The sequence below is a fragment of the Phycodurus eques genome, chromosome 18, assembly GCF_024500275.1.
Source record: "Phycodurus eques isolate BA_2022a chromosome 18, UOR_Pequ_1.1, whole genome shotgun sequence".
In the NCBI taxonomy this organism is placed as follows: domain Eukaryota; kingdom Metazoa; phylum Chordata; class Actinopteri; order Syngnathiformes; family Syngnathidae; genus Phycodurus; species Phycodurus eques.
Genome location: NC_084542.1, coordinates 18314559 through 18333417, shown reverse-complemented (window position 1 = coordinate 18333417; position 18859 = coordinate 18314559). Strand labels below are relative to the sequence as shown.

Genomic DNA, 18859 nt, shown 5'->3' with positions numbered 1-18859 from the left:
GCCCGCCTTGGCCACCTGGGGGCAGTATAAGACAAACGTCATTCATTGAGACGTGACGACTCCTCTCTCCGCTCATCAGTACGGCACTAATATTAGTCGTTCTATGCAGAGGATAAAGATTGTGTGACCGTGAGTACTGTTGTATTGTGCGTCTGTGCAGGCAATGTTGCAAAGGTGTTTGCACACTTAAGCCACGCGAGTGTTGTGATGTTGCTGTCAGCCATTTTCTAAAGAAAGACAGAAACACGATAGAATTCAACGCCATCAAAAGTCTTCAATAAAGGTAAAAATGATGTTAAATGTTCATTCATCCACTTCATTAGTCACATTTCTTTCACACACTTTTTTTTTAATGTAAAACTATATATCAAATGTATTTTTTGTTTTACATTTTTGCATGTCTGGAACGGATGACTTGGATTTACACGAATTCCTGCATTGAATTTCGTAAAGTTTTCATCAGACTTTGTGGATGAATCACGAAAGGCGAGGTTCCATTCTAGTGTCGATTGAGATCCGTAACAGATGCGGCGTTTCCTCACTTGAACTGCGCGGTTGTGTTGAAAGCAATTGTTGCTGTCAGACAAGTATAAATATGATCTGATTGTGAGATATTGTGCGAAAGGCCACAAGTGTCCTTCGCTCTTTTGTGTATAAAAGGCAAAGGGGGAGGGGGGGCATAAATGCTCTGCAACTGTTCAACATCTCAGCTGTGCCAATTTTGCAGGATTTGCGTGTCAACGAGTCTTCTGTTGTAGTTCGTGAAGGTTATTGCCGGGGTCGGGCTCCCAAGTATGCAAAATAGCCGTACGCACCTTGCTTCAGGGAACGTTCGAGTTTTTCCCCCGTCCGTCCAGGACGGCAAAAGATTTACGACTACAGCGTGAATCTGTCTGCGTTGTTGACACAAAATGGCTTTTAAGTTGCTCGCCAAAGTTCATTTCTTCAGTATCATAGTAAAGAAACCTTTGAAACAAAGTAGTGTTCCCGACTCTTCGTCATATGATTTACGTCGATACGTTCATCCGTTGACCTTGTGATGATACGGCACACCCCGAATCCAAACTCCCAAACTTGTGGTTTTGCCTAACATAGCTCCCTTTTCACGATTGCTCATATTGTGGGATGTCGAAAGTGGTGACGTACTGTTGCAGGGGGTAATTACAAGCCAACCGAAGGGCGGGTGGGAACCCATCGGACCCTTTAGGCGTTTCATTTGTGACGGTTGGGGTCTCCTGCAAGGGAGGGGCCGCGTTGGTGGGATTTATGAGCCCGGGCCCGCCCTGAATGCAGTCTGCTGACTTCCACCACATGACAGGAGTCAAAATATAGCGTTAGCCCCCTTCACGCATTCCTCAACTGTCAGTCACCACCGGGCTGACAGTTGTTTCCAGCGTGCGGCAGCGGTGGCGGATTTTGTCTGGAGAAACCAACGAGTCGAGATGTTCCAGAGCAGATTGTAATCCGCCCGTTTTGGCGCGGTTCTGACAAGCCTCGCGTGCCGCACCGCTACCAAGCACGTCAACATCCATCCATCCATTTTCTGAGCCGCTTCTCCTCACTCGGGTAGCCGGCGTGCCGGAGCCTATCCCGGCTGTCATCGGGCAGGAGGCGGGGTACGCCCTCAACTGGTTGCCAGCCAATCGCAGGGCACATACAAACAAACAACCATCTGCACTCACAGTCACACCTATGGGCACTTTAGAGTCTCACGTCAACAAAAGTCCATTATTATTTATTTTATTTGACATGTCGACGGAGCAAATGCGGTCAACGGGCTTGTAATCACAGCGCACCGTTTTCAGGGTCACCTCCGGTCTGCCGGCGCCTCGCTTATTTGCATACTTCCTGGTTTGTCCCGCTGCCACCTGCCGGCTTGTTTTGTCAACACGCGACGTGTTCAGCAACAGAACACGAAACATAAACCTTATTCTAGGGGGAAACTTAGTTTTCTGTTTCTGTCTGTGTGGTGGAGTCAGTCTACTGAACGCATCAACGAGTCTGAACACACTGGAACGACGCGGCCGATGTTTCCTGTTGTATCAACGGGCGCCCCGCATATCGCGGCGAGCCACAATTCCCAGCTTATTCTTTATCTGCCGGTCTGTCCGGAGCGTGCAGAAGTCCTCCGTGGGAACCGGACCCGTCTGTTATTCCAGCTGCAGGACATTCTTTTCACAGGCTGCCCGCCACCGTGCAGCTTTCCAGTGTTAGCCGCGCATGGCTGCACCAGCACCGCCTGCGACAAATTACATGACATCCTTCGATGCATGTCTTCGCCTTGCGCACGGAACGCAGGCAAGTGCGACACGTCGCGACACGGCATCTCGCAATCGGATTTGATCCGATCCGACGATTGTTTCGACCCGACGAGCGGCGAGGGCGTGAGCGTCAGGCGTTAACCTTCACGCCCCGGTGCCGGCGTTGCCGAACGCCCTTACGCGCAGGTGGTATGCCGATCATACCGAAGTGAAGCACGCGGCGCTGTTGGGCAAAATCGGACCCAGAGAAGCTGGATTTCGCCACGTAACGGTTTAGGTTAGGGTTTTAAGGGTTTGGGCTAACCCCGACACCATCAGCGCCAATATCTGATATAGTTTCGGAAACCCTTACAGAAAGCAACAATTGCTTTCAACGCGACAGGAGTGTTCCTCTCCGAGCTCCACAATTCTGAAAAGTGCTTTGACGCAACGAGTCATCGCCATGGTCACTTCTGAGCTCCACGTTGACACAATCTGCGTCACGCTTCGTCCCAAAGTGACCCAATCTCAGCGCCATCTCGACAACTGTTTTCAGTTAACAGTTTAGTTTGAGCGGACTTCGTGACGGGACCTTGACCGGTTTCAAAACATCGAGGGTCCATTTTGCTGCTGTCGGACAAAATCCTCAAATCTCCAAAATCACTACTTTTCAGGGTATCCAAAAAACGCCATCTTGCTTGAGTTAGCGATCACCGCATCATTCAAGTTGGTATTATACCTTATAGTGCGCATCAACACAACAGCGCCCCAAAATTGTGTTTAATTGCTAATTTATTACGTGATCACGAAAAGACTTAAATACTCCACAAACGCATCATCTTCCCAAACTCTTTCTCAAAGGTCTTAGAGCCACGACTGATGCAATAAATAAAACGATGAGCTGACCAAGCAGTTTAATAGTTGGAAATTACCACACACTTACTTTCGTGGCTGACCAGTTCCTTCTGCACCAAGCAATACAGTGATCCATTTTTAACAAAACAAGCCTACTCAAATGTATCCAACCTAAAAAGCATCCAGTCTTTTAATCTTGAGGAGACATAATGCCGCACGGCTCCTACGCACTGAAGAAAGAGGGCGGAGTTTTATGACGCTTCTCAGACAGTTGAGCGTTCAAGAAAGATCATCAATTTGTTCTCAAGCTATTTTCAACTTTTAAAGTAATTAGTAGCATCAAATAACAGACGACATGGGTACAGACCAATAGGATTGATTTGTAAAATACGTGTGTGTGTGTGTGTGTGTGTGTGTGTGTGTGTGTGTGTGTATATATATATATATATATATATATATATACATACAAACATACATACGTGCGGCTATATGTGCCAAAGTCTTCACAGCCTCTTTTAATGCAAAATATGATGGTCAGTCTTATCCAGCAAACATAATAATATTGTTTTTTTGTGCCTGAGTGTGCTTTATTCCAGTTGGGTTAATGATGTTAGTAATGTTAGGGCCAACGTCGGAATGGAACGTTGTCATATTGACTATTTGTCTCATTATTTTCTTCATCCTTTGAGCCGATCCTTCAAACATTTGCCCTTAGTTGTTTATTGTGAACATGATTTGTATTCAACGTGCAGCTGCGCTTTCACTCGTTTACGACGCACACGTTTCACACCTCGCTTTTGTGTTTCTTCGTGCAGCTCTCTAAACGCACCGAAACGAGTCGTCCAGAGGCCGAGCGGGGGGAGGGGGGAGGATCCGAGCTGGGCGGTGTCCTCCGCCGGACTTCATCCAATTAGGGTGAAGGAGTTTTGAAAAGGGGCGTGGCCCAGAGCCGGTAACATCTGCCTGCCCCACGCCCCCTCTGCATTCTGCAGCGGAGCGAGGGGAAGGGACATCTCAACGACGGGCACAAGTTTTTGCCGGCCAGCGCTCCGGGTCGCACGCCTCCTTTTCTTTTTTCCCGCCTAAGTGCGGAAATCTCGCCGGGATCGAAGGTGCGCAGGACCTCCCACCTGCGTGGATTAATCACCTCGGAAATGGGGACGCTGCGGTGAGTTGAGGGTTTAAAAAAGTGGAGGAGGAGTTGGAGAGGACTCCTGGATAGGGTAAGCCCAAACGAACGGTCGGGAGAGGGGAGCCGGCCGCCTGCTATCTGCCGCCTGGAATGCGTGCGGGGGTCAGGGCGGCTTTTATCGCGCTTCTGTTTACAATCTGGACCGCGCTCCTCAGGACGCAGGTGATTGTATCGTGTCAGCCTAATTAGCGGGTGCTGGAGTGGAAAATGATGTTGCCGTAGGAAACGCTGGCGGGGGGCCGGAGAGGGAGCCGTCGTGTCGTGTCGTGTCGTGTGTATGCGGGGGGAGTGGCCCGTCGTGCTGGCAGAAATAAGCCGCGATGTCCGCGACCTCCCGCCGGCGCGTCGACCGCTCGCCGCTGTCGAGAGATTATTATGATGATGATTTTTTGTTTTTGATGAAAGTAATCTGGGGATGAAAAGAAAAGTCACCTTGAGCAAAGGGAGGTTTCCTTCTCGGGTTGCACTCCCTCGTCTTCATTGCACGCCAGACTTCGGAGACCCCGCACTTTTTCTTTTTTTTCACCCTCATCACAGAGACGATGGTATTTTCCCAACAACAACCAACATCCAGATTAAAATTCGAGTGCCAAGCATGTGAATGAAAAAATAAAAAAATCGTCACCCACAACGGTACGTGCCGGCAACCGCTCTGGTTGCCATAGCAACTGGGGGGTGCAGAGCTCACGCTGCGGTGAAGAGATTACAACCCCAACAATGTAATCTGCTTTATTTTATTTTTCGACATTTGTGGCTAAAGTGGACACCAAACTGATGGCAACCAAAAACCAAAAACTTGACACAAGATCCTCAATTGATAGCTTACGTTATACACGTCTGCGACGCCAGTTGACGGCTAAATTGTTCTCACTTCAAACTGGCCTGCGCTGCAAGGATTTTTTTTGAATAAATCGGATAATTTGATTTGATTACTAAAATACGGAGAAAGGTAGAAAGACACGTTTTCTTGTGTCTACTCTTTCTTTTGATATTGTCACTGAGCGCAATACTCCGCGGGTCTCGGAAGACCGGTTGAAAAGCTCTAAAACGGCCGACGACGGCTTTGAAAACAGCAGCACCCGAGCTTTGTTTGGCTGTTAAGGCCGATTTATTTGGTTCAACTCCAGATTCCACACTTCGGAGGCCTTCAACTTGGGCGTCGCACCTTATTTGTTTGTCATGGTGACAGTCACAGGAAACGATGACGACTCGTGACGAGCGTTCCCGGTCTCGTCAGACGACTTTTGGGGGGGGCGTACCGGTGCTCGGTAGAGCCTGTCCGCTCGACGGGTTCGACAAGCTTCCCGACACTTCACCATCCGATGTCATCTCGGTCCTCCCGCCGTTTCGCATTCCTCCACCCCCGTGAAGCCAAGAATTTGTGCCACTTTTTTCCCTCGCTGGGGAATGAGGCGCAAATTCATATGCGAGCCACACCCGGTCGACTAACCGAGCAAGACTGCCGGAGCCTCCCGAGTCGACGCCGTTCTGTCGCGCTGTTGACATCCAAACATTTTCCATCGGAAGTGTCGGAAATCTGTTTTGTCTCACCTTCTCTGCCACACGCGATTCATTAATTCTTTAGTTTTGTATTGATCTTTTTCCAGATATGAGCTGTCATATGGCCGGTTTTTGTTTGTTTGTTTGTTTGTTTGGACTTGTGAGCGCAACGTTGAGATCGGAGCGCCGCGTGCTGGAAGTGACTCAACTTAGTTGTCCGCAAGTGGCACTTATTCAAAAAGACTCCCAGCTGAATTTTACGCTAAATCTAAACATACAACGAACAGAATGACACCTTGTGTATGTCAAGCATCCACATCACTTTGTCTTAATGCTAACACACAATATAAAACGCCACAGACAGTGTAACAAAACTAACATCGATGTTGCGGTGCAAAATCAATGGATATCTCCAACACAGACGGTACAACAACAGATGTAGACAGACAATAGTACTCAGTCATGTATTCTTTATCCTCTGCGAAGAACAACGAATATTAACGTCGGGCCGAGGAGCCGAGGCTGTCTGTAAATCCGTCTGTGTGTCCGTCTGGCACAATGGTCATTAAATTGACTCGAAGTGTGACAAAAACATTCATTCATTCATTTCCCATACCGCTTTTCCTCGCTGAGGTCGCGGGCGCCTATCCCAGGCGACTTCAGGCGAGGGGCGGGGTACGGCCCGAACTGGTCGCCAGCCAATCGCAGGGCACGACCATTCACACTCACGTTCACACCTCCGGGCAATTTAGAGTCTTCAGTTAACCTCACGTTTATGTTTTGGGGAATGTGGGAGGAAACCGGAGTACCCGGAGAAAAGCCACAGCAGGCACGGGGAGAACATGCAAACCCCACACGGGCGGGGCCGGAGTTGAACCCGCAACCTCACAACTGTGAGGCAGAAGCGCTAACCAGTCATCATCGTGCCGCCCGTCACGTTGTTGTATTTAAGGATGTCATTACTGTATGCTTTCATAAAGTAGAATATTAGAGAGAGATATTTTTCTCATTTAAAAAGACATTACAAAGTTTTTCTTTTGGGGGGGGGCGCTGGAACTGACTGTGGGCATTTCCACTCATTTTAGCAAAGACGATTTGAGGTAAGAGTGTTTGATTTCAAGCCATATCTCAAGGCACCGCTGTATTTGGCTTTGGGTCCAATTTTTGTGGGACTTCGGACTTTGACTTTAGAGGTTACCAGTCGATCGATCATCTTCGGGCTTCCAGATCATTGTTGTGCTTCTTCCGACGTCCGACAACCCCGCTGCCCCCGTTCATAATACCGCTGTGACCTCTCAGACAGGCTCCGGCGAGATAATCCGGCAGGCCGTCCCCCGGTCAGCCGGCCCCGATCACGGCCATTATCTCCTCGTCTGTGATGTTGACACGTGGGCGGAGTCGGATGATGATGAAAACGTGCGAGCCGGCGTTGAGGAAAATGATTGGATTATCTGCGCCGGTAATCAAATCTGCTCTCGTCGGTCGGGCAGACGCGCCACACGGGCCGCGTCTGCCTTTTTCCCTCGTAGTCATTTTGACGGCGGTAGGGCACAAAAATAATGATTTCTAAGACATTTTGTAGAGAAGTAATTGCGTGAACCGAGGAGGAGTCTAATCAATTTTGGTGATAATTGCGAATTTTCACAATGGCATCTACGAATCCGTCATCTCCCATCAACCAGGAAGTAGGCAGCTAAATAAGAATTAGGACGAATACGAGCCATTGTCATTTTTCTCACTTTTGGTAGCAGTTTGTACTTGGCTGAGGTCCTCGCTCCCGCTCATTTTAGCACTGCTAAATCAACAAATAGAATAGAATAGAGCTTTATTGTCACAGGACAATGAAAATCAGTTTGGCATCTCCCAATTTGCAGCGTTAAGGTAAACAAAGAAGGACACATATAAACACACAATTATCAAAGACACCTATTGACACCATAAACACTTGTTGACATTTTTGAGAATGGCCATATTATGCTATGGTGTTTGCTTTATTGCACAGATTATAATCAGAAAATATTGCAGTCTTTGATTCGATTGCATTTTTTTTTACCAGCGGGAACGCGGGCAGAAAAGTGAGTGTCCGGGGTCAGATGGGTCCTTTGTGATTCAGTCGGATTTCTGCAGTTATCTGCCAGTGGAGGCATCCTTGAGGGTGGATAGTGTACCTGCTGCGCTGCTTGCACCACCCTCTGCAGGTCCTTCCTGTCCTTTGCAGTCCAGCTGCTGAACCAACTTGTGCAGCAGTGGGTCAGGAGGCTCTCCATGCTGGATCTGTCAAAGTTTCTGGACTTGGCGTAGTTTCCCGAAGACGTACAGTCTTTGACGTGTTCTCCTCACCCGCGGGGAGATGTTGGTCGAGCAGGTGAGGTCTGCTGAGAGTGGACGCTTTGTAGAAATGTAGAAAGACTTTTGGGTAGTACTGTTCGCAACCTCTGCCACGGAGTTTGAAGCACACTTTGTTTGCAGTGTTACTGAATTGGGTGACATTTTGGGCCAAGGGAAACCTTGTTACACCTCAGCATTATGGAACATTTCCACTTGTTTTTCATGGCATTTTCCTTGACGTTCAGTGACGATGTCACTCCATGACATCAATCCAGCATGTGTACACGGGGGTGTACAGTCATGTGTTTTTCCAAGTGAGGCCACAGTTTGATTTTGTTCTTCACTAAAGTGAAAGGTCCTGTTTTTGTGTTTTTATGTCTTCATTTTTTATTTTGTTTGTGAAGCTGCTTGTTGTTCCAAAAGAAGACATAAATGTCAGGTCGAACAAATATTCCCCCTTTTAAAGGACTAGATGGATGACGCAATTGTTGTTGGGAAACAAAACCATGAAGAAAATGCAGGTCTGCGTGTGAGAGAAGCGACACCGCAGTGATATTACTGTGCGAAAAGTATCGCCAGCTTGAGTTACGCAGTCACTTAACACGTCACGCAAACAGTTGAGGAATGGGCCGCACAAAAAGGATGTGACTTTTTCTCAAGCTGCCGTGCGTCTCCCGACCCGACGAGCGCCGATCGTCATCTGGTGGCGGCGAGGCATCCTTTTGTCTGCCTCCTCCCGCTACGTTAACCCCGTGATCGGAGATCCGCGCCCGCTCAGCCGCGGGGCAAGGGGAGGCGCCGCCTCGGTCGTAGCTGACCGGACCCCCCGACCCCCACCCCTGCACCGCCGTGCGCGACTGCGAGCGACAGCCGCTGAGACGGGTCTGATATTAATCTCCCCTTAACCTGCCAGTCAGCGTTCCTGTCGCGGCCCAGCTATTTTCTAATGTGCATCCAAGTCTGAGTGTTTATCCGCAGCGGTCGGGGGCGGGGGTGCGCTGGGTAATTGCTTGTGGTGCTGGTAGAGTTTGTTAAATGTGCTGTCCAGCTGTGCTCCGTGCACCCTCGCTACACATGACTGAAGGCCTCGTGTTGTTTACGTTCCTGTTTCTCAATGTTTGATTCAAGCGCAAAATTCCCCTCAAGGTTTCGCACGGGTTCTACCACGAAACAATCCTTGTTTTGTCACTTTTAATCGCTCTTATTCTTGGACCGGCTAAAACTCCATGTCCAAAGACTTGAGAGCCGAGTGACGCGACGTCCGAGCGTTTCCAGATACGAGCCGCGGTTCTGTCAAACTAAAGTTAAAACGAAGAAAATGACACGTTGTGTATTTAAAGCAGCCACATAACTTGGCCGTTAGGTCCGCATCGGCAACACAACTCACTCATATTTATCTTCTGCGAACAACGGCTCATTTTACTGCCGAGGAGTCGCGTGTATGTCCGTATGTCGGTTTTCTACTGCCCACAGGTGGCCAAGGCGCTCACACCACAAGGGGAAGCAAATGTGCATTGACTAGAATGAGAGAGTGTGACAAAAACGGTTTCATTATTTTTAATTCCACGATGTCATTTCTGTCTGGTCTGAAAGAGTATAGACGATGTAAGAGTGCAGTTTTCCTCATTGAAAAGAAAACAAATGGCAACACATTTTTTGTTGTTTTTCTGGGGGAGACTGGAACGGATTAATGGGATTTTTGTTCATTTCAATGGTGAAAGATGCTTTGAGAGTATTTGAAGTTACAAGCACGTTCACGGATCAAATTAAAGTCACTGCGTTGAACTTGTGATCAAGCTCCAGCCAAGCCCCCCTAAAAACCTCAAAACCGGGAGTGGGGAAATTCCAGCTGCTGGACTTTTGCTTCATATTCTTTTCTCAACACAGCATGGGCCTGGCAAGGTTTTAGAAAATGGCCGCTCCTCCCCACCCGGGACAATGTGGTTGGACGAAAGGGAAGCCCACCGGCCTCGGCTGCCCGACCCTGGCGTTCGCCGCCCTTCGAAACGCCTCCAAGACACATTTTGAAGTGTGGCGGGCAACGGTCCCAAAGGGGAGCTTCCACAAACCCAAAATTGGGGCTTTCTGCAAAATACTGCAAACCACCGACCTCTGATCTCGCTCTGCGATTCTGTTTCTCCCGGCCCCCCTGTAAATACCAAATATAGTTTGTGGCTTTAAGGATTGAAAAAGGGAGGTCTTGTGGGATAAAAGAGTTAGTTAGGCTTCTTCGGGATAGTGTAGCATTTTCCATTCTGTTTATTGAAACTATACCGTGAATATTTAGGTCGGAGCGGCTGTAGCACGAACGCGGCGAGATGATCGTCACGTTGCGAGTCTGATCCATCCCAAATCCCAAGTGAGAAAAGAAGATTCAACTACTGCGTAGCCAATGGTTTTGGGCCCGCCCTCAGCACAGCTGCACTTTGCGCTCTGAACACAACGAGGTCCGCCCTTTGCTTCTCTTCATCTCGGGTAAATCCAAATATGCACTTGGCATCATTCAGAATTAAACCAAACAAGAGGAATATATTGGAGCATAAGAATGGAAAAATAAGGGCTCAATTGAAGTCATTGTCTACGAGAGCACGCCGTTGTCAACGGGAGGTGAGGGCCAGACACGGCGATGCCCCTGAAGCAGGCGCGGACGGAGTCGACGACCTGCCCCGAGGACTTTCACAAAGGTCGACTGTTCCTCTTGAGTAAAGGGATTGGAATGAAGACGTGGGGCTGCTGCTCTGTCCAGACTGGGGGAGGACTACGTACAATCTCAGAATGTTCTGGACTCCTGTTTTCAAGCTGCATGTAAGGAAACGTGACACCGCATCTCGTTAGGTATGCCAGCCGGTGCGAGAGAGTTGATTGCACACGTTTTCCCACTTTGTTCTGTCTACAAGGTTCAATTCCTAATGGCACACGTTCGCTTATTCGCGTCACTTCACCGCCGGCCCCGTGGCCTTTACAAATGACACTCAGAGTTAGCTTTTCAACACAGTAATTGGTTCATAACGCAGGACATTTGGTCGCGACTTCTGCAATTTCCGTCAGGCCTGGCAGTGTTTAACCTCCGTGACCTGCGTCTTTGGATTTAAAGAGCAAGCGAAGCGCCGGGGTGAGACGAGGACGCCTTCAATCGCAGTCGGTTCAATAGTTTTGTTCAAGCATTCGACATTCTTGATTATTTATTAAAGGTTTGTATGGGTCTCTCAAACACCCCAAAAATTCAAAATCTCTTCTACGGTCCAAACCCCCAAAGACACTCAATTGATTAAAGACACCTTGAAACGGCAGCCTATTGACACGCCAGATTGTTCAATAACGACACCGGCAATTAACAGAACATGTCGCCGTTCCGTTCCGGACTATCTGTCTCTCAGCGCTAAACGAGGTGGAAAGCAGTTTGAGGCGGTGAGAGAAACAAACGGGTCCGAATCAAATGGATGGAAAAGGAAAACGGGGTTTGCAGAGTGTCAGTCGGCGTTTTAGCGCGTGAAATAACGTTAGTGCCCGTCTGTGCCTGACCTGGCATGTTCCGTTTCTTTTCACACGGTCAGGACAACGGTAACAAAAACCATCTCGGCGCGGAAGGGAGAGCGAGGCGGTTGTTCCGGCCCGAGCTGGTGTCTTGAAATACTGCGTGTGTAATAATGAAGAGGTACAAAGGAATCATTTGTGCGAGGGATCTGCCAACAATCGTTTTAGCGCAGTAAAAACACCATTTTTCTTCTTGAGGAACTGCAGCTGCAACATCAGGCTTATCGTCTTTTTTTCCTCGCTGCTCACATTCCATAATTCTGGAAAAGAATTATGGAGTCGAAACGGGCTACACGCGTACTGATTCGGAACATCCAAACCGATTTTTCAAATGCGAGATACCTTGCGCAATGAAAGTATTGTCATTGCTTTGTATTGCGAGCCATGAACGAGCGAGCCTTTTTGTGGAAAAAGGTCGGTATGTTTGGGATTTGTACCAATTTTTTGGGATTGAAAGATGTGCCCTCCAAAGAGTGGCTGAGTCCAAATGAGGCAAAGGTTTAAATACAAAATCCCATTGACGAGAGCGCCGCCCCTCACACTGCGACACGTTCAAGGTTTTGTTAATATATTCCTAGAACACTGTCTTGAAATGAACGTTTGCAACCAGCTACGAGAGTTAGCGTGTCTACAATTGGTGAAATAAATAGGCAGGTAACTAGCTAACTAGCACTGTCTAACAAACATCACGCTCTGCCGTTACTTCGAGAAGCAGCTACTCATTCTCTGAGAAATACGTACTTTTACTGTTGTACTACATTTGGGTTTTATTGAGAAGAATGCAATTATTTTCTTTTTACGTTGAGCGTTCAATGGTGGGCGCTAGCGTCAAACCGCGCTATTTTTGCATCGTATCGGCAGAATCCAGCGAACTTGACCAACACGGCACAGCATTTCTGTCGCAGTACGAAGATTGGCCTGTGAAAGGCAGCGCGGTGCCGAGGGCAGAGTGCCGGAAAATACAAAGAAGAAATCGAAGAAGCTCGGCTCGCTGTCAGCTTAACCGGTAACGGCGTTGCGGTTGTGACCGCGTCGTTTTTCATCGTTGCGCATGACTTGAAAGATTTTGAACACGACCAGCTGCTCCTCTGTTTTGCTGACTTTGATTTTAAAAGAGTGAAAACGCTGACTTTTGACCAGATTGACGGTGCGGATGTAGCCTTCTTCTGAAACTTGCGCGTCCGTGTCGCAGCAGGTGACACTGGAAGGTCCCCAGCTTAGCGTTCAGGGTTCACCTGGATACGCAAGGAATGTCGTCATGTTCCGACTGGCCCGCGAAATGCTGGGAAAACCTCGATCGTCTAAGGGACGACCCCCGGCGGCGAATGTCAGAGCGCTCGCGGGTTAACAATTACACAACGAGACCTCCCTCGCGTCAACGCCGTCCGACAGTCCCCCGGATTCCTGTCGCAGCGCCTCAAGAATTAGTACCGAGTTGACAGCTGGCTTTAGCGAATGGAAAAGATGGGCACCGTTGTGGACTAATATGGTCAAAGAGGCGCTTCGGAGCTCCGACGGGCGGCGAGCGTGAAGCCGTGCAGCTGCTGCCTGCCGAGGCCCCGCTAGTCTATTCGGAGAAGTCGAGGATGTGTCAAAATACACGGATGCTTCCGTGTGCTTTCACGTGTGGCCTCTCGGCCTGGATCGGCTTGTCGCTAGCGCAGCCATCTTTGCTTATCGGTCTTTATTAAGAAACACGGCGAAGCCCTCGAGCAACAGCGCTGGTTCAGCGCTTCGTGTCCTCGTTTGACAGTTTGCTGACAAATGAATTGTTTGTGATACGAGGTCTGGAAATTGTGCTTTCCTTTTCAAACAAAGCCGATTGTTTAAATTAATCGTCGCCACAGTTTAGCGTTCTGTAAAATATATCATTGTTAAAGTGTGTATTTACATGTTAGGCCAAATGAAAAAAACAACAACGTGACATTTCTGGTTTCAAGGCAGAAAAATGTCCTGGCTCGACGACTGACGACGTCTTAAATTAGGACGCAACTCTGTCTTGTGAGAATTTTATAGCGCACAACTCTATCTTGTCACAACATCACTTTAACGATTAATTCATTTCATTTGGATCCAACTTTTCTGTCCTGAAAAAGACGAGCGACCGCTTAGTTTGATTGGGTTCAAACGAACAGCGGCGCCGTGAAATCGCCGCCTGGAGATGTGCTTCGGGTCACTCGATTGATCGATTTCTTTCTTTTCTTTATCCGGGTAAAGCATTTGAGAACACATTCTCATTTGGAATGCCGACCTGGCGGCCGGCAGCAGAGTCAAACCAAGCGAAATAAAAGCAAATACAAATGCATAGGCAACAAACGGTACAGTGCGAGTGGATGGCGTTACATTACATCATATCACATGTGGAAGAAAAGGTTCTTAACGGGATAAAAACAAGTGCAGCATCGTGATCGGTATCCTTGACTTACTTCTTCCTTGAATGGGATGAAGGAGGTGAGTTTTATGTTTTGCAGCGTTCCGGTCATTTGGGGCAGAGAACTGAAAAGACAATCGACCAAAAGTGTTGCAGACTTTGGGAAGGACGAGGCTCATAAAACGTCTGGTTTTGTGCGGGTAGTGGTATGCGTGGTGAGCAGAGAGCGAAGATAAGCGCTAATGTGAATGCTTTTAGAGCGGCCGTCCCCAACCACGTAAAACAAAGAAACAACAAATGAGCGAAATGGTCGTGATTAGTTGGAGCCCTGCGCCGGTTTCTGTTCAACGAGCCGCTCCCATCCCGGGGTCGTCGGGAGACGGCGACACCCGAAGGTGCGTTACGCGTGGGCCGTCCGCTCCGCCGATGCGTTTTGGTCGCCGTCGTTGCAGAAAGTCCCGCTTGACGACGATGGAATGTTTGCGAAGGGAAGCGAGCTATTGAGCGCTTTTTGGCGCCGTCATTGGCTCATTTGCCAGTTTGTCGTCACTGGTTATGCAGAACGGGCTCGGGGCATGAGAATCACATGTTGCGGTGACCCATATTTGAAGTAGGACTGCGAATACTGCCGGCGGATGCCCCGGATTTTCAAAATAAATCTTATTTTTTGTTCGGTCTCTCTGTGTTCGGGGAAGACTTTGTTTTTTTTTTTTAGAACACCGCCATGATCGATTGACTCGTCCGAATCCGCCGAAGTCGACTGGAAAGGCCGAACCGATCGTGCTCGCGTGGCCAGAAACGCCCGCCGGTCAGCGCCGCTGTTTGTGTGGTCGGGAGACGCTTGGCCTTCTCCGTTCTTGTTGCAATTCGAGACCAGCGATGTCTTAGCTTACTCGATTCCATTTTTCCCTCTCGGCGACGACCTCGGCTGTTAATGCGGCGCCGTATTATCTGCTGCCGACTTTTGCCTTCTGTGTTGTTCATCCGTGACAGCTGATCTCTGCGCTGTATTTTATCCCCAAGAGACGGAGCCGAGACGGTTGTTAACGGGCAAATCCCGCCTCTGGCCTCAGGAAGGGAAAGTCCGACGCCAAAGACAATCGGGACGATTGAGGCGGCCGCGTTCGTTCGGGCCACGCGCTTAATTGTCGGTCGGCGACCACTCGTCCGAGAGGCTTTACGGGAACTTCTTTTGTTCTCAGACCTCAAACGCACCCGGGTGATCACAGCTCTTAAAAAGGAGAGTCACGGCTGAATGGAAAGGAAAGGGCGATACAAGGTCTGGAAAGTGTGCTTTCCATTTCAAACAAGGCGTTCTTATTGTGTGACTGTCTCTCATTGCTAACCCCCCAGTAACCTGTGTTTTTTTTTCTTCTTCGAGGCATTACCCAGGACGGCCTGTTCTAACGTGCGTATTGGCGTCTATTACGAGGGCGTCTACGTTGTTTTCATCACGGGACGCGTCGTCGTTGCGCTTGCCCTCGGGGGGCCGGTTACCACGGTGATAACACATAAAAGTGTCATCGCACGGTCGGGTGTGTACGTTGCTTTAAAGTTCACGGTTCGATCCGCGTTGGATACGGCCCGCGAGCGAAATGCCGAGCGAGATAGATTTAATAACGTTTCAAACTCAACATTTGGAACACTCCCTTGTGCAAGAGCAATAGCTTGTCTTGTTTTCAGGAAGTGAATGACGCAGACAAGTTGCAAGAGCGGCGTGTGGCGAGAGCACGGGAAAGTTACACTCCTGAAAACGGGAACTCCTGATGTCGATATAATCGTGATGTGATGATATTTTTGATGACGGCTCGCTCGTTGTGAACTGAAATCAAAGCAAATTGTGGCAGTCTTTCCGCTCGAGACAAGACCAAGTGAGCGAGTGTCATCCGGCGTCTTTCAGAACCTTCTGACGGAGGCCGAGCTCTGAGGCGGCGGCGGCCGTGAAGGGGCAACGCTCCCTGCCCGAGCGTCATGGCGCCCCCGAAGCGCGGAGACGGCGACGGCGGCCGTGGCGGCGGCGGCCTCTCTTTCCTCTGCTGCTGTTTCAACAACAGCGACCACCCGGAGATCACCTACCGACTTCGGGAGGACTTCGCCCTGCAGACCATGGAGCCAGCGCTGCCCATGCCAGGGTATGACGAGCTGGACGGGATCTTTTCCGAGTTGGTGGTAAGCAAGCAAGTTTTTTTTTTTTTTTTTTGTGTGTGCGTTCTCACTCACGTGTCCCAAAAAAAAAGTAGCGAGCGAGTGACGAAGCGCCCGGCGTGACCTCGCGCACGTCTCGGATCGCAAACTGAGGTGCGGCGGCGCCTCGAGATACGAGACGCTCCCGCGAGCCCGCGAAGCGTCACAAAACAATAACCAGTTTGTTGCGGTACCGTTGGAAATGGTCCGTCGCTCCCCAAGTTTGGTTTGTCTCGCACTACCGAGCTGCTTCAATGTTACGTCTGACTCGGCCACAGTGATCGCTTTCTTTTTAAAAGCAGATCAGTAACTTGCCTTGCTTTTGCTCAACATTTTTTAACTTGGGAGACAACAAATAACAAATTCAAGTAAAGGTGCCACTGTATTTTTCGACCCACAGTTTATTCTTAATGCCCCCCGATGACAGTTGAAATTCCGAAGTTTAGTGACACTTTAGATGCGTATTTTCCTCCAACTTTTGGTCGAATTCCCAATGGATTGACCTCGTTTCGACTTCCGGTGGTCCGTAAAACAGTCCCTTTTTGTTCCACGCTGTATGAACTGAACAAGGTCGCTCCCTCCCAGTTTAGCTCGTTTTGTGAGTAACGGGGCCACGGCCGTCGCCACGGGAAACGTAAGCTTGACGTTGCCTCACATCAATGGGCCCCGTTCAGCGGCTCCTCATGTCCGAGGCGCTCTGCCATCTGCTAATTGCTTGTTTTTGTCCGGCGCACATAATTGAGTGCGACGACGGGACGGGGGGGCTTTTCAGTCGCTGTGTTTACTGAAAAGGAAACGGCCGCGTGCGTTTCGCCTTTTCGCTGCGTGCGAGCTTTGTGCGCGCGTCTAATCGAAGCCATTTCGGCGAAGGGAAAGACTCGCGTACGAGGGCCGTCGGCGGGGAGATTTCCGTCAAGTCGAGACGCGCTTAGCAATCGGAGAAAAGCTCTTTTTGTGCTGCAATCAATCCGTGGGACCAGTGGTTATCAAACTTTTGAAACAAAGTAGCATCTCAAAACAATTCTTGCAATCATCAAAAAACAAGGCAGAGGATTTTTTTTGCCCCCCAAAAAGTATGTGTAAAGTCCCTGTAAAGTGAAAAGCAACGTCATGTAAGTTGGACACACCACAGAAAGAAGTGTTAACATTCCTGCTCAATTTGAAAGATTAAAAAATATATATATAAAATGAGGCTTAAATGGTGAAAAATCAAGCCATTCTGTCCAGTCTCAAATGCTGTAGGCGTGTCCGCTAATTGCGCTAAAACCACGCCCCGCTCAGCTGTTAACTGTCAATCAAATACCTCTACTATGACCTGGAAAAAAATTGTCTTGCATCTTTCTTATGCCCGCGCATAGAAAATAGGCACTGAAGTTCTTCTTTAGTGGGGGAGGGACGACCCGTGCCTGTTTTAGTCACGGCCAAAAAAATCAGGAAAACGGAAATCGTACAAAAATAGTTTCACGCTCTATCTCCACAAGTGAGTACGACATAGTTGTCAGTCCTTGCACGTATGCAGCAATTGTTTTCAACCACGCACGATGTATTTAGAAACAAATGACTGAATTCACTTTACAGGGTCTTTCAATTTTGGGGGGCCATGTCCAAATATTCTTTGCGGTTATTGTATTTTTATTGAACTTCCTCGAAGATGCGCGCCCCGCACTCTTGGTTGTCTGACTTCCATCATATTCCACACACACAAAAGAGCTTTTCATTGAGAGCGAATGAAACAACAACTATGAAACTTGATTTCGAAATCATTTGAGGCAGAGTTGGCGTCATTCCGGGAAAAAAATGTCGTCAATTTTGTCCTATTTGACACTCGGCGACGCTCGTCCGAATCGGAATGACCCTCGCGTGCGCTTCCGGCGAAGTTTGCGCTCCGTACGGGGGACGCATGTCGCCGGCGGATGTTTGTGAGCACGCGTCGGACAGACGGGGCCGCCGCGGCTTCTGTCTTTACTCACGTGGCCCACAAAAGAAGGGAAAAACACACAAAAAACACCTAGCTTAACATCGCACGCACGCGTACGAAAGCGAATACGTCGTCGAGCGCTGCCATCTGCCATTTGCTTGAGGACAAAAACAACTTTTTCTCTTTATGGTTTTGAAAAAGACAATCTATTGTTTCTGATCATGTTAAAAAGCAGACGTCGTCCAGACATTTGTGACAGACTTTTGTTCTCCTCCGTAGCGTTTCTTAATTACCTCGCTTCTTTTCCGCCCAACGTGCAGGACGAGCTGGACCTCACCGAGAAGCACCGGGAAGCCATGTTTGCCCTGCCCGCCGAGAAGAAGTGGCAGATCTACTGCAGCAAAAAGAAGGTCAGATGTCTGTCTGCCCATCACGCGCGCAGTCACAGGGACGCGCCGCTGCGTATTCGGAGCCTCCTCAGCTATTTGCCGAAAAACCCGAGATGATTCCATGGCGCCGAAGCCCTAGCTAATACGAAAGTAGCAATCGGTGTCAAGGAAGTACAGTGTTTCCGGGGAAAGGGACCTACCGCGAATAGTGAAAATCTTTTGAGTAATTGACACGCTCCTAAAAAGTTGAAGTTGGCACGAGATGGTGGAAAAGCTCTCCTTTTCTGTTAGACAGGGCTGTGGCCTGATTAAATGAAGCTCAGCACTTTTCAAATTCCCCCCGCAGCA

At 49.0% G+C, this 18859-nt stretch overlaps 1 protein-coding gene across 4 annotated transcripts in view; it reads left to right on the top strand.

Moving 5' to 3' along the window:
* The window catches only part of LOC133417421 (disheveled-associated activator of morphogenesis 1-like), a 48572-nt gene that overhangs the window by 10926 nt on the left and 18787 nt on the right, over positions 1–18859 (top strand). For 2 of the 4 annotated variants that reach the window (XM_061705194.1, XM_061705197.1), the window contains exons 2-3: positions 15921–16189; positions 18443–18532. In XM_061705194.1, coding sequence (XP_061561178.1) covers positions 15992–16189; positions 18443–18532 — 288 coding nt within the window. In that variant the 5' untranslated portion in view covers positions 15921–15991. Of the gene's footprint in view, positions 1–4091; positions 4264–10309; positions 10921–15920; positions 16190–18442; positions 18533–18859 lie in introns of those variants that run through there. The other 2 variants (XM_061705195.1, XM_061705196.1) reach the window with 2 other exon arrangements.